The 17877-nt window shown below is 37.3% G+C and overlaps 1 protein-coding gene across 3 annotated transcripts; it reads right to left on the bottom strand.

The window, feature by feature from the left end:
- Window positions 1-12067: 12067 nt before the first annotated feature.
- nr4a2b (nuclear receptor subfamily 4, group A, member 2b) lies at window positions 12068-17093 on the bottom strand. 3 transcript variants are annotated; one of them, XM_058778630.1, is made up of 8 exons: window positions 16532-17093; window positions 16075-16200; window positions 14944-15812; window positions 14160-14289; window positions 13860-14023; window positions 13447-13649; window positions 13194-13372; window positions 12068-13107 (listed from the first exon to the last, which is right to left on the bottom strand). In XM_058778630.1, the coding sequence occupies exons 3-8, from the start codon at window positions 15808-15810 to the stop codon at window positions 12872-12874; spliced, it is 1779 nt and encodes a 592-aa protein (XP_058634613.1). In that variant the 5' UTR covers window positions 15811-15812; window positions 16075-16200; window positions 16532-17093; the 3' UTR covers window positions 12068-12871. The 3 variants fall into 3 exon arrangements, with proteins under 3 accessions (XP_058634613.1, XP_058634614.1, XP_058634612.1); XM_058778631.1 differs by having other exon boundaries at window positions 16110-16200; XM_058778629.1 differs by having other exon boundaries at window positions 16100-16200; window positions 16532-17092.
- Window positions 17094-17877: the final 784 nt, after the last annotated feature.

Genomic DNA, 17877 nt, shown 5'->3' with positions numbered 1-17877 from the left:
ATTTTGTGGACACCCTGGTGATTTTTTTTTTCTTCAAAAGGACATAATTTATTTGAAATCGAAATATTTAATAACATTATAAATGTCATTACTGTCACTTTTGATCAATTTAATTTGTCCTTGTTGAATAAAACTATTAATTTCCTTTTAAAAAAGCAAAAATAAAAAATAGTAATAATAATAATAAAATACTTAATTTTTATTTACTTATATTAAATTTGCATTTGGCCGACACCTTTATCCAAAGCCACTTAAAATTACGTCTTTTGAACACAATTTTTTTCACCTTTTTCTTATACTGTATATGTATCAAATCTGTGGAACTGGTCTGAAACACACAGCTGATGTTGAGTCCTTTGCTTTGAGCTCATACTTTGATGTGTATCTTCCATCAGTCCTGTGACCCAGAAGTAAAACACGGAGTGACCTCAGTCACAGGAAGATCACGCTCAATATTCTGTCACATTTCTAACATACAACAGCCTTCCAGCAGTAGAATATCTGTTAAAAAAAAACTTCAGTCATTTTTTTGGTGTGCTGTTACACAGTTCCACAGAATTTAATTAAAAAATGCTCAAAATATAGTTGTTCCTATTCAATTAGGGCCTTATTTGTCTGTGTAATCTCAAAATATGATGTTTGCTTTAAAAGAGGCAGAAAAGCCAACTCTTTATATTCAGAGATTAGCCTTCCCGTTCTCTGCATGCTTAATTGATCTATGGTGTTACATTGTGGGCCATCAGTCTTCAGTAGAGCCTAATTTATTATGTTTGTGTGTGTATGTGTGAGTGCATCCATGCATATGTACAGGAGTGTGTGTGAGTGTGCAAGATAAGTCTCTTACTCCGACACACTGCGCCATGAATCACTGTGCTGCTATGCCGAGGATCTGAGATGTCATTGTAATTAATGGTAATACAAGGCAGTGGAAACAGTAGCAGACCTCCGAGCTCTTTAATTAGCTGCAGTGATGAAGGAAGACACAGAGCAGAACAGGAGGCTTGCGATGGTGATGAATAGACTGATGCTAGGAAACACCAAAAGAACCGAGGATCCAGAAAGATCCCACCAACAGTCGTGTTGCACTGTCATGCTCTAAACATGAGAACATGGACAAGACCCTCTGGAAAAGGCCAGATTCTCTAACTCAAAACAATGTGTATTCATCAAATTATGGTTGTGCACTAAGGTGAAGGGAATTGGGAGAAAAAATTATGGATGCTATGGTGGTATTTTGCTCAACAGAAGATGCACAGCTAAAGGGCAGCGGTACCGGTGTCTTAGCATGCTCATGTTAAGAGGCATTCGTCATTGCCAGGGTCCTATGACTTAATTAAGCTCTCAGAGCGGCCCCCCTATGGAAGATACAGTTTAATCTGAATCACCAACCACACTGCACTGGGCCTTCCAGCATCCTGGATTACACTTCAATAGTGAGAAAATGCCTACTGGGAAATGTAGTTCTGTAGTGCACCATATAGTCAGTTATCTAATACACAATTTGTGCTATATAGGAATGTAAATATTTTCACAATGAATCATAATTCACATTGTGCAATGGTTAGTTTCGGTCCTCGCATTTGATTGTCCAAGCTCGCAAGTGTTCCTTCAGTGCTCCAGAATCAGCTGATCGTATGCATGCATTTCCACAAAGCAAGCTGACCCATATCTTCTGAACACATGTCCAAGCTTAACACAACTTGAGACACTTAGACAGCAGGACGCATGGGAAGTTTCATACAACTCTGCCAGTAGGTGGCATTACAACTGAAAAACCCCTATAACTCTGCAACAACCATTTGAAAAAATGGTATGTGCTTTCTTTCTTGAATGTCCTAATATCCTTTAATACTGCTCCAATACTTAGACTTCAAAAAACATGGCCGCCGCCAGTCAATCCATTTTTTTTTTTTATCTAATGACTGCTTTTCTTTAACAATGAGTTATCTGAGGTAAACGCATCATCTAATTTTATTTAAATGTGAAAGAACAGGCTTCTACACCAGTCAGAATCTTCATACATTCCATATTGGCTGCAGCTGGGGATCAGACCATAGAAATCACTCCTAGTTTGCGGTTTTATTCCCCCTTTGTAAAATCACATGGTTTTTAATGAGATGCATGTTTGAACATGATGTTCAACTGCACACAAAGTGCATGGCACGCTGACACCATCTTCAACTAAAAACTGAAAACTTTTTATGCATTTGTTTACACAACAGCAACATTTTGGGAGCCTAAAAACGTAAGCTGAAAATAGGTTTCAAACTCCAAGTTTTTGAAAACAGTTATCTGAAAATGAACATGGTGACATCATGCAAATACATATTTTGTGGTCAGTCTATCCAACTTTTTTCCTACACCCCATGACGCTTTGCGCAAATTATGGGAGTAACTTCCGTTTACACTGTAAACAATCAGCAAAAGGTTCGCTCTATGAAAGAAATAATAAGCATTTTCAAAAACTGGGTACAATGACATTAATTTACTCAGCCTTCAATCATCGATCATTAACAGGAAATTTAAAAGTGTAAAAGCATTAACCAACATCCCATGAATAATTCCTAAAGATCCTCCTTTTATCCGCAGCAATAGGCTGTTACGGACGTGTTAAATATCATTATGGTAATAGGCCTTTATTTCGTAAAAATTAAATTTTACAGCATCAGTGTGAAAACAAACCTTGAAAGAGACATGAGGACTTGGGGAGAAAAATGAAAGATTCTTGCATTCCAGGGAATTATTCATGGTTTGGGCTACGTCGTAAATTAAATCGGGAGAGCAGACCACAAATGCACAGTAGCCTATATGTTGTTCATTTACTTACAGCAGAAAACAAAGGAAACATGACAATAATCCAGGAGGAAAATAATGCAGCGGGCTGAAAAGAGGCATTCTCTAGATATTGTTGTTATATCATGTCACATTAATAGGCTATTTGCTACCTACCAAAATTTAACGTTATTCTTCTAACTTCTGAAAATAGAAAATGAATGAAAATGAACACTCCAGTCAGTCAAAATGACAGATAAGGATTATTTGTAGCGCAGTTTTATGATGTGAAATGATTTGTTGCAGTCTTTTTGAGTGGAACTTCCCCAAACCGGAAGTGCCTCCCATAATTTAAAACGCAGTAGGCTTAGGAAAAAGGTGGATATGTGTGTGTGCAGGGCAGGCGCTTATTGTTTCTCTTGGCATGCATAATACAGAATTTTTTGTCATTTTTATGGATCTGTGCGAACGGGGATTATTTTCACATTGTACGTGAAACTATTCAAAGATGCAAAGGAAAAGCTTTTCTGTTTTTAGTACAAAGTAGTCATGCAAGCATACCCTTAATCATTGTGGAAATGTAGGACATTAGTGACCACACTGTTGTCAGCTTTGCATGGTACCTGCCCTTCATGGTGTACAGTACGCTTTTGAGCCTGGAGGAAAGAGATTTTATCTGCTGTTTAATACATTTCCACAGCATGCTGACTAGAATGCGTGATGGAAGACACTTGCTGCAAATGTTAGCGGCATCAATGACTTGCCGCATGACATGTTGTGCCGTCTCCTCTTCCCATGGAGCTTTACAAAACTTTTCAAGTTCATGCAAGGTACAGGCTGCTCCATGACAGTAGTCTGTGTCATCCTGCCAGTCTAGAAGTTTAATGATCTGAGGAACGCTGGGGCCCTCATGAGTGACAGGCCAATTTCCCTGGGAAGGCTTTTGGGATGACCAGGCTATAAAGAGTTATAAATCTGTAGCCTTGACTTGAATATAAGTTGTTATAAATATATGATATGTGCATGTGGCATATTTGGCGACTACACTGAAAATTTCACAGCCACCTGATCAACAAAAAGCAAGACATCTGATAAAAAATGTGATCAACTATGAATAACATATAAATGGCTGCAACGCTAATAGACATGGACTGAAAGCAACAAATCTCTCTTTTTGATTTTATAAGATTAATTCGCTTTTTGCCATGTTGCATACTACAAAGGGGTTCCTGTCTACAAATTGCGTTGAACAGTGACTGATGTTTATGTCATGTTGAAGCTGCATACTATCTTCATTAAATGATATACGATCATTTCTGAGCACAAATTAATAGGCTTTATGAGCACTGAGCTGCAAAATGATGACAATGATGCCAGTTTACCATTTAGATTGATCTGGTGTGTCTTCATATGTGTCATTAATGAATCCAATCGATCATGTTCAATGAATCCTTTACGAATCAAAAAAATTGATGACCTTTCAGTAAGAGCTCAATCACCATTTGCGGAGTGCTTTATCATTTTTTTTTTTGTAAATTTTGATTGGTGGATGTCTCCATTCAAAGTTAAGAAACTCATGCCTGTAGTTCTGTGCTTTCCTCTAAAGATGTTTATGAGAAGATCATAATGCATCACTGCAAAGGCTTATGCTCTAACAGTGTCTCTATGTTTTGTGTGTTTCTCTATAGGCTGAATTGGGTCATATTGTTCGTAATCTGAGCATCACTTTCTGAATACTGATGGGGAGGAATAATGACCTAACACAGCACAGGTAAACAGAGGGCCTGATTCCCAGTGGTCCGTGTCATATTGGAGAGACAGTGTGAAACTGTTTGCTCTAGTTCTACGAGACTTTCCATTACAATGAAGCAGGATGAGGCACAGTTCAGCATAAATACAAGTATGACAGGTGTGTGTATGAAATTAATCTGTTTTAGCTAATACATATCAGCACATCTGCCAGGCTTATTGATTTTTGTTTCTCCATTTTTGTCATTCGCACTCAGCATTAATGTTTTTTTTTTTTAGTTTTGGATCTTTACTCTTTCAATCTTTTCTATATTCTTTATAGTTGTTTATATTCCAGTAATATTCAGAAATTTCTGGTTGTGATCAAACAAAATGAGTTTATCAGTGTTATCTTGATGGTGGTGCGCAAACCAAACAGTGTTTTGATGGAAAATGTCTGTTTCTGAATGTAACTTGTCCTTTGATAGAGAGATGGAATTATGCAAAGAAAACTGACAAATAATTAACATTAAATAAAAAAAATCAATAAATCGTCCAAGACACAGTATGTCAGATACAGTATGTCAAATATTGGGTCAGAGAACATGAAGATGCAGATATAGGTTATCAAGGATATATTTTTGCTCTCCTCACCTTTAACCTTCTCCCCTTCAGCTATACATTTGCACTTCACAAAGACTGTTATTAGAAAGACTTTAAAACATGGGCGTTACTTTGTTTTTGGAAAATTATGTGTGGTGAGTGCTGATTAAACAGCATCTTATGGCTAATATTAATATTAAATATAATTTAAATTCAAATTGCCCCAATAATAACTCATTAAATATGTATTATATTAGTCTGGAAATCCTCAGTAGAGTAGCCTGTTTTCTCATTTTCAAGAGCACATTTAAAGTCTTCCTACATTAAATAATCATAATGTAATGCAAAAATCTTTTGCATAACAATGTTGGCTTAGCTAATGATAGTGTGTTTCTTAAATCTTTGTCAGTGTAGTATTTATTGCTTCGCTCAGCCTAATAGTCTATTGCATTTTGATTGCTCTAGAAGAGATATCTTCATTGTTTTAAAGGACTCACATCATTAAAGATACAATTAAGATAATTAGCAGAACCCTCTGGTGGAAGCTAATTGAATGGGTTAATGGCCAGGCAGGTGTGGATGTATAGTCTCTGTGGGGTATTCTGATGTTCTTCTGGCCAGGAACAGAATCCCACTGTGCCTCTTACCAGGTCCATCTGTGTTGGACAATGATTCCACTATTGATATACAAAACATTCATAGTATAGTAATCTATATACAAACAAATTATAATGGATAGAGGCAGCATATATTTCAGAATACGGAATCTTGTCTTTAAATATTAATAATAGAGTCTTATTTAGATGCACTTAGTTATTTGTATGGGCTGTACAGCTACAAAGTCTGCCCTCAGGGTTGAATTAGAGGAAAAGACAAAAAAAAAAGTTTCTTTCTAACAAACGCTGATTTCACACAGTGAATTTTGTTGTCTCATTGCTCAACTCCAGGTGGGATTCAAATGTCCCATGAGATTGAATACATTGGATCCTTGTCATATAGCTTTAGGCTAGCTGATGGGTGAAAGCACAAAACACCAGGGCTACCATGCCCCAAAATATGTGTGCTTAGTGTACTTCAAATTTTGTAATTTATATTTTTAAAATACTGTACTTGCAGATAATAGCGAAATAAAAGGCCACTTAAGTGTTTACTTAAGGAGAGCACACTTTTATGACTACAATGTGTTTCTTAACAGTTTTAAATAGGGAACTTTGAAATAATGTCAAATTAAAACTTTAAATGATTATGTTTTAGTATTCTTCTGTCATGCTTTAAAGACGTAGACTTAATTTGATGTTTTAACTAACATGCTAAAGCATGTGGAAAGTACTGATTGTGATTTTAACTGTTGTGTGTTATTTGATATTAAACTTAAATGTTCTAAATTGCAACTTCATCATTACAAATGTGTAATTTCAAATATATGTATGCATGTATTTATATTTAAATATCTTTATACAAATATATTTATACAGAACACACAAGTTTCAATAGAAATGACATTAAAGTATATACCATATATGCTTGTCAGTGTATTCAGCTAAACAGTTTAACCATATTTCAAGATGTGCTTAAGTCCTACTTAAGTAAAACTTAGAACTCTGAAAAACACTCAACTGCATTTGATTGTAAATAACAGTTTAGTTAAGTGTCTTAAAACATTACATTCACTTTGCACTTAAGTATATTCTTTGATATATCCGTAATAAGTACTCATTTTAAAAGTATGCTAAAGTGAAAAAAGTGCACTTTAGCATACTTTTAAAATGAGTACTTATTAAAATACTGATGTTCTTCAAAATATCCTCTGCTGAAGAAAGGAATGCATACAGGTTTACAACAACGTACGTTTTATTTTTAGGTAAACTATCCTTTAAAGCCATTGACAGTTTATAGTTTGTTCCTGTAAAAAAGATAACCAGAAATGATTGGCGATTAAGACAAAGTCAGTAAATAATCTATCACTAGCTTCTAATGACTGAAAATATTGGGTGGAGGACTAATGTGTATGTGTGTCTCTGTGTTATTTCATGTTTAAGGCCATAAGTCGCAAAGACTTTTTTGATTTTCTTTGCAAAAAACTCATTTTGCAAAATGAACTCTATTCTACAGCTACAAATCTACAAATCTAAATTTGCTATGTGGTATATTTTTTATACATCCGTAATAAGCATTCCCCAATGCTCCATTCCTCCATGGTTATTTCATCTCCAATCAAAAACTAATTTTATGTAAAGTTTTAGTTGTGACATATATAAAAAAGTAAATTTATAAGTATGTTGTCTTTGCATTGATTTTAACATATATAAAGCATCTGTATCTTTATATAACACAAGCATATTTTGCTGGTTTAGATTCTATTTATTTCTTATTTTGATGTCCACTTCATATTTCATGTGCTCCGCTGTCAATTTAAGCCCTGCAAGGATTTGCACAAACCACCCCCATCCTGCTCCTATCGGTCACAGATAGACTCTTAGTATGGGCTCTTATAGCAATCCTCTGCGTGAGTTCTGATAAGGGTCTTACCGCTTTGTAGCTGAATCAATACTGACATCAAAAGCCCCAAAGTTCACAGAACTAATTCCTGTGGTTAAGTGCCTTACAGACACCTCAGAACCGGCTATACAGAATTAGTATGTTGGGCAACATGTGATGTTAAATGAAAAAAAAAAAATAAATACATATTTAAAAGCTGTAATGTCCTCTGCTGTGTGTTTCATTCATGTGGCAGCATCTATTTAAAGGCTGTCAGTGGCATCAAGGCAATGCAGATGAATCAACTTTGTTTAGATGACTGTGTTCATGGTTGTGTCTCTCCCTCACAAGGGTCAACTGTTTATTTAATGCAGTGAGACTGATCTATTATGGAAGATGACCTTATTACAGAACGTGACTACTTAAATTCCACTCACATTTCAAAGCTTGATTCCCCTCCGTTTAATTTCTTTTAGAGTAATTAACAGCATCCACTCTGTCATATTTCATTTGTATGTATCCATGGTGATCGCACACTCGCCAACCCCCATGACATAAACCACAGGATCTGTATATGACGGTTGAGGTGGAGGGAGGCTCCTTCAGTGCAATGATGGGGAGGTGGGCGGGGCTACAGTTTGATTTACAGTGCCATTCAAAATGCAGATTAATGGATGAAGAAATGGGTGTGGTCATTCTGCCAACAAGATGAGATACATGTGCAGAGAAGCAGAGAGACAATAGACATAAAATACGGCTTATTCACTCATTTTAAATGGATAGTTCACCCAAAACTGAAGATTCTGTTTTATGTTCTTCAAAATATCCTCTGCAGAAGAAAGAAATGCATACAGGTTTACAACAACATGAGTAGATGATGACAGAATTTTAATTTTTAGGTGAACTATTCTTTTAAGCCGTTGTCAGTTTATAGTTTATTCCTGTAAGAAAGATAACCAAAAACCTTGTATTATTGGCGATTAAGATAAAATCAATCAATAATCTATCACTAGCTTCTAATGACTGCAAATATTGGGTGGAAGACTAATGTGTGTCTGTGTGTTATCGCATGTTTAAGGGCGTACGTGACAAAGACATCTAGATTAAAAAAACAAAACAAAAAAAAAACAGCTGAAAACTAAATCAAGACTGTCAGCCTTGGCTCAATTACATGAATAACATAATAGTTATGGACTCAAGCCTTGAGTGTTTTTTGACTCTTTTTCTCAGCAGTGAAGTTGATTTTAGCATTACATTCAGCTTTTATTTATGCTTAGAAAAAAATGCACTCAGAAAAAGATACAAAACTGTGACTGGGGCCGTAAAAGGTATTAATATGTACACTTTTATATTTACCTTTATGATACTAATACCACTAGACCAATACCATCTTGGGATAAATAAGATACAAAGATGCAACTTTTAGATTTTGTTCTACATTAGAGGTTATAATTATTGGGGTGATAGTGCTGGTCACTGAAAACTATCAAAAAACAAAACGTTGTATGCATGCATTTGTTTATTATAATATGCTCTACTGTGTCTCTGTCCTTATTGAATATAATTTGTGAATATAACCTAAAATATCTCTAATGGTGATAAAGATTGGCTTTAATCAATGAAATAGTCAATTTTTCTATCAGAATTCTGAAAGGGAGGAGGGATAGAGGATGTTGGCCTAGAGTCCCTTTCCTCAAATAATAGCAACTCTCTGCCGTTCAATCTTTCCAGACATTTAAATTAAAGGTCACATGCAAATGACTATCTGTAAAGGCATGGCACTCACAGTATTGCGGAAAACAGGAAAATTCAGCTAGGAGAATGAAACAATGTTAAGGTGTTTGCAAATGTGCCGTTTCCTCTTAATTGCTCAGCACATTTAATATAGTTGATTTGATTTACAATTCTGGGATTAAGAGTTTTCTGGCATTTTATCTTTCTGTTTTCTTTCTTTCTTTCTTTCTTTTTAGTTTTTTACTAGTAGTTTTTTCATTATTTACACATTTCAATTATCAACGCACAGATGTGGCTCAATAAAGTGTGGTTTTGTTGTAGTATTAGTGAACTGCTGTAGCTTTGAATCAGAGAATTCTCTGTAATGCTATTAACCATAGATGAATTATTAATAAAGGCCGCATGAAACACATAACTGAACATAGTGTCAGTGTGCTGGTCTGGGCTCAGAGCAAATGGCATGTCCCTTGGTCCTTCTTTGATTCCAGACAGGCCATCTGCATGTTTAGACCATAGAGACTCCTCTGAGAAATCTAGTCACTGTGGTCTCGCATTAGATTGTGCACATTTTCGAAAATATCAAGAAAAATATTTGGAAAATATCAAGGAAGTGACAAGAACAAATCTCAGTATTGTCAGAAGAAACTTACATGATAGTTTGGCTTGACAAGGAACAGGTTCCTGTTTCCTAATACAAGTTTATTAATCCAATATTACTTTCTTAATTTTTCCTGCAGGTTTTATGGCTATATGCCACTCAAGAAAGAGTGTGTGTTTCTCATTCATACACATATCCACACACATGTAAAGTATCAACATGACAAATCCATTGTCTATAGTGCATGGCTTCACTCAACACACACGCACACACACACACACACACACACACACACACTCCTTGTCTGAAACCCCTCCTTTCAGACCTGCTCCCATAGGAAAATTTTTTGCCAGTCCTTCACCCTCATAATTATAATAAATTTGACATTTCTCAGATAATATTGATTTCTTTATTTTAACATTTCACAGTCAGTGATGGTCCAAAGCATTGAGAAACAGGATGTCTATTGATCTGGGGCTCATGAATCCCTTTCGTGTATGTGATCATTTTTATAAGGCCTTTCTACCAAACATAAATCAATATTTTATATTCCCAGCCTCAGAGAGGTGGGGGTTACAGGATCATATCACAGGACAGAGACCTGACACCTGGAGAGAAACACCTAAACTGCAGGAATGTTTACTGACTAAGATTGAGAAAATGTAAATGCGTTCATAACTAAACATTTCAATCATTATTGCATTTAAACCATCCATCCACAAACAGATGGGATTATTCTTACAATCTTTTTGAAGAGCTATCACATCTCAAAATTACATTTAGAGATTCCATCTACAATGTTGATTGCATTCTAGCATCAAAACATTTAATGCCAGAGATACATTTTTACTCAAAAACCTGATTAAAGTGTTTTTCAGCGATCTTCAAATACATATAAATTAAGCAGTAGACAAAACTATTGATTTGTTTTTTATCCCATAATTAAATCATACTTTGTTCAAAGGGACAGAATCTAATCTTGAAAGGAATACTGCTAAAGGAATGGCCATCATTCATTTAACAAACTGAAAGCTGGGACATTTGGACTGGCTTACAATTAAATCAAAAATTCTGTGAAACACATTCAATGGTTAAATTGAATGCCTGGAGCAAACAGAACAATCTGTAATGACTTAAATGATTTCATCTGTATTTTTATCACCTAAATAATGAGAGGGAGGAAAGATAGAAAAGAGGAAGAGGGTACTGACGTCTTCACTTAATAATCTTTACCAAAAGAGACAAACTCTGACATTGAGTTGGTCCATTTTAGACCTATATCTGCTGTACTTTAGCTTAAAATCTATATTTACGTCCTTTGTGTAAAAGTATTGATTCTTCAAATCTGGATTTTTGCATATCCTTCACATTTTTTCCGCATTAAACTTTCTGGTGTTGTATGTAGAACAAATCGTAACGAGGTAAAGGCGCTGACTACCTGTGTGTCTCCACTCTCATTTCATATGATTCACAGGCTGTTGCATCCTGATTGTGTTTTGTTATTTCATCTGTTCAATAAAGATATGACCTTTTGAAAAGTTCAGACTACACTGAGAGACGGAACTGCAGTAAAACGATAGAACAGTTACTGTCATTTCATATAGAGCTGGAGGGTTGCTTGCTCTACAATATCATCGTGGTAATTCGGGGAGAATGTTGAACATCAGTAGCCTATATGTAAAAACTGTAAAGCAAAAGAGTAGGCTATTAATTAAGGAAAAAGTGTTTCCAGATTTAACGGCTGACTTCGAAATCATTTGAACAAGATCGGTCGTAAAGGTAGCCTATTTTTACAGCATTTTAAATGCTTTGTATTTCGTACAGAATTATGATATAGGCTAATGAGATTTTAGTTTTTCTTTCTTTTTTCTTTGCAATAATATGCGGCAGTTTCATTGGAAATTATTCGCAGGACATTTTCAAGAATTCCTCTTTATTTGTTCTATACAGGCTAAATCGTAAATCTTCTGAAGAAAGGCCGCCTATAAATATTGCCGCCGAAAAGATGCTTTTTTTTCCGTTTCAGGATTTAATGAAATAGTGTATGAAATAGGTTACTTTACTAGAATGAAAAACCTTTTAAAAGCTTTCATAAGCAAATTCGAAACTTTACTAGAACACAAGTAGGCTAAATCATATTGACAAAGCAAGAGAAAATATATAATAGTTAGGTTTATTCAGCAATACACTAGATGAGAGAAGCTTAACATAGAATGCAGTGCAAAAACCATAACATCATAGAAAACAATGATCTGAAATATAAGCATAATGTTAAGAATTTTAAACCAGTTGCACGTAAATCTCGAACATTATTTCAATATGAAATTAATACAAAGTGCTGGAGAAAGTTAATAGCTCATAACGAATTCCATGCATACGTTCTGAACTGTAAAAAGGCGATTCATATCTTAATATCAATAAAATTCACTAATGAAACCATAAACACAAAAACGTGCTCTATATGCTTTTATCCATTCTGAAATCTGAAATGTTGCAGATAGAGTTTTAAAAATCCTTCTGTTCACTCTATTCTTAATGCAGAATGACTTATAGCTAGTGGTTAAAGTACCTTCTCGAAATGATTTTGATCCCTTAAATCATTAGGCTACATCTTGCATAACACAGGAGAAGTTGTATATAAACATAAACAATATGACGCGTAACGATACAAACACATTTCCACCACACCGCACTTTTCTCAGTTTATAACTGAATACACTTTAAACAGGCATAAGAATAGTCCTTTTCTCTCCACAATATTTTATTCTATCGATATTATTTCCTCCGCGGTTGTCTCGAACAGAGCTGTTCACTTTTGTCCCCAGGCAGCCGTGTTTCAAACTTAAAAATAAAATAAAAGTTAAAAAAAAAATACCATCCGGCAATATAATTTCTTCAAGTCCGCCACATCGAGGAATCATGAAGGTTTTAAGCATTTGTCGCAGTTCAGCCGATTGTTCAGAAAGGTAAGGTATCGTGAAAGAGTTTGTCAATGATCGCAGGCGTGGGAACCAAATCCTCCAGTTTCAAGTAAAAGATGCGCTGCAGTCCCTGCGTGCACAGAGCGCGCACCTCCGGCAGCTTCTCCAACAGTTTAGACAATTCTCCACTGCAGGACACCTGATCCTTCAGACAGTTTATGAGCTTGTTTTGAAGTTCCTCTGTTTTCTTGGGCTCTTTTAGTCCGTGTCTCTCTGTGGAGATAAGAAACAGTCCGTCAGAGGTCTGAAGCACGCTGTATATTCTGTGCATCACTTGGAAAAGGTCAGACATGTCTTACCTGTAACTATGGTGAGAGCAGATATGCAGGAGAAGGCAGAGACGTCTATGCTCATGTTCTGAAGGTTGGAAGAAAACTCGACGATAGAGTCGATCCACTCCCCAAAGCCACGCACGCACTGCAACTTGTGTAAAACCACTCCATTGCAGAAAATAAGTTTGTCCTCTGCCAGGTTAGATCTGAAAATTGGTAAAGTGATTATTTAGATCCAGTAAAAAGACAGCGAGTCCGTTTTTAGATTATGACTGCTTACCTGTAAGCCAGCCGCAGCACAAAAAGTTCAAGGAAGGCTGATTCGAAAAGCAGTTCCTGGTCGCATTTGGGCAGGTCAGTAAAGCCGGGGATTTTTTCTGCCCATCCGCGAATGATGCTCATTGAAGCAGTGAGAAGATCGTAAAACTGCTGAATGTGCAGAGATTCATCTCCTCCTCTATGATACTCTGGACTCGCCTGAAACTAGAATTTAATTTAAAAAAAACAAAGAAAATATGGGGAAATTTCAATATTTGTTCAAATAAAACTTTATCATTAAATGCAACTTTGCTCTCTTATAATTTTGTGTAAATTAGACTCACATTCTATCATTACTTCTAAAATGTTGAATAGTTGTTAAATTATTACTCCATTCATTAAAGCTTAACGTTTTACACAAAGTTTGATGCTTACCTTAGAGTAGTCCAGGCGGGCCATGGAGGGGTTGGAGTCTATGTGCGCTCTCACTAGGGCGTTCAGGAGATTGACGGGTGTCATAGAGACCGGGATTTCCTGCGGACTTTTAGGTTTGGAGGGGAGTCGACCTCTTCGACCTTTTAAACTGGCTGTTCTTACAACTGTAAAAATATATATTGGTTATACACACACCGCACCACAATATGAAGCCACATCTCTTTGATAATACAATGTAACGGGTATCATTTTAAAGGTGCCTTGGACATGTGAATAAAACAAAAAAGTGCTCGACATTACCTTCCTTCACCATCCCTACGACCAGGCACTTTTGAAAACGGCAATACTGGCATCGATTTCGCCGTCTTTTATCCACAGGACAGTTTTTGTTTGCCAGACAAACGTATTTGGCGTTTTTCTGCACCGTGCGCTATAAAGAAACAGCACATGCATGTGGCGTATTAATTGCATGTAAATCTACTCCATTCGCATGCACAACTTGAACTGCAATCACAGTATGAAGTTACAATGGAACAGGACACTCAAACCCTGCACTCCAATCCAAAGCTGTGTAATACATTCAAGGGCCGGACAGAGCAGACATTCGGTAAATACAGATCCGTGGGCAGCCATAATTTGGGGTCCCCCGACGCTCTCTCCGCGACCCCTCTTGTCGGATTAGCGAGATTATTCTATCACTACGGTGACATAAAGAGCGGTCTTAATGTCACCGCTGGGAGTTCCGTTACGCTCGGTTAGGCGCGATACGACTCTCAGCACAAACCAATTTAATTCTAGACGAAAGTAATGGTGGCAGAGATGAACGGAGGTGTCCCTAGGTGCATATTGGGTCATATCAATACAACTGAGAAAATTAAGGGTAGCCGAGGCTACTGTAGATCAGTTCTAAACCATGCATTTTCTTGTTCTAATCTCTAGTTGGGCAGGTAACCAAAAGGTTATAAGTTCAGACCCTCGATTAATTATAATCATTTACCCCAGTGTAACAATGACTGTAATAAGTGTAGGCTACTTTGGATAAAAGATTTGTAGTAGTAGTGATAAAAAAAAAAAAAAACCGTACCTTGAAGAATCCTTTGCACCCCTCGCATGTGCGCACCCCGTAGTGCTGGCAGGCTGCATTGTCCCCGCACACAGCGCACAAACCCTCGCTGGATGGAGATCCTCTAGCCGGGGGTGAGGCCACCGGGCTTTCCAGTAAAGGGTGTCCGACGTTAAGCGAATGGGATAAACCCACAGCGTGCTGTTTCCTCGGAGGTGCCGGTAAAGCAAAACTGTCCAGTGCACGGTGCGCACCCGGGGTGTCCGGGCCCATGGACACGTGCAGAGATCCATCGAAGCGCATCTGGCAGCTTGACATCGGCGTGTCCACAGGAGACTGCTTGAACGAGAACAACCGAGACATCGCGTTTTTCCGCTGCTGGTCTATCATGTGTGAAGTCGCCAGGTAGTTCTGATGAAAACTGTGAAGGGACCCGCTGTCTTCCCACGTGTGGTGTGGAGGCGCCGGGAAACTGGGTGACTGGGAGATGTTTGGGGAGGATGGTTTATAGTATATAGGTCCGGTATGGGGTAGGCTCTCCTCAGCCTGGTGGGGCTGATGATGATGATGCTGCTGCTGCTGATGATGGTAGCTGTGTGCGGGTATCTCCTCCACCTTGATGGACAGCTGATCCCCAGAGTGGGACATTTGGTAGAGGCAGGGAGGCTTCACGTCGTAGCTGGAACTGTAGGTGTCCACAAAGGTGCTGAAACTGGGGAGCGAGGAAGTGACAGCTATTTCTGCGTTAGTCAGGTCCATGCTAAACTTGACAAACTCCGGTGTTAGGAAGTCGCAGTTGTACTCTCCCGTGGTGTTGTAGCTGTAACTCTGAGATGCAGGGCTGGCTCCTGGAGGTGATGTCCCATACTGAGCCTGGACGCAGGGCATGGCTGCAGTGTTAGAGAACTGAATTGTTATGGCTTTCTCTGACAGGGTGCTTAATATTTGTTCAAATGTTTTATAGTTTCACACTTTTGGAAATAAGTGTTAATTTATACCCAAATAAAAGATAATTTATTTTTTATTCAGTTTTAAAATAAAACCCCTTTTATTTGATTTTTTTTTTTCCCACAGTTAACCTTCTGCTAAGAAGTAGTCATTGAAATACAGGATTTTCCATCGGAAAGAATGTATGCAAACTTTCTGACATACATTTCCCTGGCCTGCTTCAGTTTACCTCCGCACACCTGCTACTTTTATCTCTCGTGGAACAATCTCTGAAGTCAGGGCTCGTAACAGGGGTTGATGTCAGAGCGTGTCTCTCGTTCGTTTGCCTTTCTGTGAAAGAAATATTGTATTCATCAGTAACAACATCTTCATATATCTTACGCTTTAAACATGTCAGTACGAGTTACTTGATATATTTTTGTAACATCAAGGCACTCAGATGACTTCAACCTAACTTTGAAAATGTATCTTCAGGTGTTGGCAAGATTAAAATTAATATTTGTAAAAGGCAACACCTAAAAATAAAGGCTAAAGTTAAGAAACGGTCACGTATTTAATAGTAGATTTATTGCTTTACAATTCTTCCCACAAATTTTATTTTAAAAGCATTTTTAAAGCTATTTTACTAAATTAAAAACATGTTTTTTTTACTGTTACATACCTCAAATCGCTATTAAAAGAGTTGCAAATTATGTATCCATGTAGCTGTTCCTGTTGATAGAAGTTCCGTCTGCATGTAGAGCCACTGTCTTTGCGCACCTTACTCCTTCGACAGCACGCGAAGACTGGAGCCAGAGCGCAATGTGCCTTTTGTTTATGAGAACTCTGAATGCCACAGCCCACGTGCTAAGAGGGCGTGACGTCAGGCGCGTCACCCCTTGACGCGAGCTGATCGCTGGACAGAGGGACTGTTCTTCAGCGCGCGATGATCGTCTGCGCGTTTGCATATGCGGGACTGTCCACTGGGTCAAATGTTGAATGAGTTGAATTTCCTACACATTATCTGTTTCCCAATATAGAAACCACCTACAGGAGATCAGATCTCACTGATTTAAAGCAATGAACTGAAATTTTGATACTATTTTGGGGACTCGCCAGTCAGCATATGGCACAACAATCAAACTTCATCTGCCGTTATATCCAGCTCATAAACAAACGCAGCAATAAATGCTGATTAATTAAACGTTTTTTGTTTTTTTCATTATTATTTTACATACACACGTAAAGAAAAGAAAAACAACAAATTAGGAATTAAATAATGAAGTATTTAAAATAATGAAGAAAAAAAAACGTGAAAAAATTATGGATTATGGAGAAGGGTGCAAAACAGCAAATTGCTCTACTGTTGCCATACTTTTACAGAATTTAGTGGAAATTGTATATTGGATGCGGGAAATCCATTAAGTTTTAAATTATTAAAGAAAGAATATATAGGCCTAGCCATACAATAAAATCTCGCCTTGAATCTAAGGATGCAGGGCTAGAGACGCTGTTCAGTAGTGACGGCATATCTGTTTCTACCTGCATCATGCTTAGGGAAAGTTTCAATAGATTAGGATGTGTTTCATCTGATTCCATTGCTCTCACTGAGCGGTGAAGGGTTTCCATTGTGAGAAGGGAATCCCGCTGAAACAGAGGCAACTTTGTTTGGACTGAAGCAAGCTGCGTCATCGCTACGTCAGCAGCTTCCAACTCCATGACGCTTGATGCGGTCGCGCGGAACTTTTTTTAGGCTGAAAGTCTCACCTGTGCAACCGACACGATAAAGAGCCTTGCGAAGAATCCACTTTTTTTTTTTTTTTTTGCAAATGTTCTAAAGTGCATGCTGTCATATATATAGTGCCTCTCAGATAAGCTATTCTTTGACATTTCATAATAGAGAAAGTAAATTAGCTGTAAACAACTGAGGAACATATTTTCCCCGGATAAAATACTCGTCTAAACATTCACTATAGCTATACATGCGGTCCAAATCCATTTGTTAAATTCTACTGTTTAACTAAGAGT

The sequence above is a fragment of the Onychostoma macrolepis genome, chromosome 06, assembly GCF_012432095.1.
Source record: "Onychostoma macrolepis isolate SWU-2019 chromosome 06, ASM1243209v1, whole genome shotgun sequence".
Taxonomy (NCBI): Eukaryota; Metazoa; Chordata; class Actinopteri; order Cypriniformes; family Cyprinidae; genus Onychostoma; species Onychostoma macrolepis.
This window is presented reverse-complemented; position numbering and strand designations above follow the sequence as displayed.

Excerpts from the sequence above, each read along its gene's own strand:
- nr4a2b (XM_058778630.1), bottom strand. The coding sequence starts at position 15,810 with ATGCCCTGCGTCCAGGCTCAGTATGGGACATCACCTCCAGGAGCCAGC. Across the intron at positions 13,650-13,859 it reads CCCGCCTGGACTACTCTAAG|TTTCAGGCGAGTCCAGAGTA; the intron begins GTAAGCATCAAA and ends ATTAAATTCTAG. Across the intron at positions 13,373-13,446 it reads GTGCTGCGGCTGGCTTACAG|ATCTAACCTGGCAGAGGACA; the intron begins GTAAGCAGTCAT and ends ACCAATTTTCAG.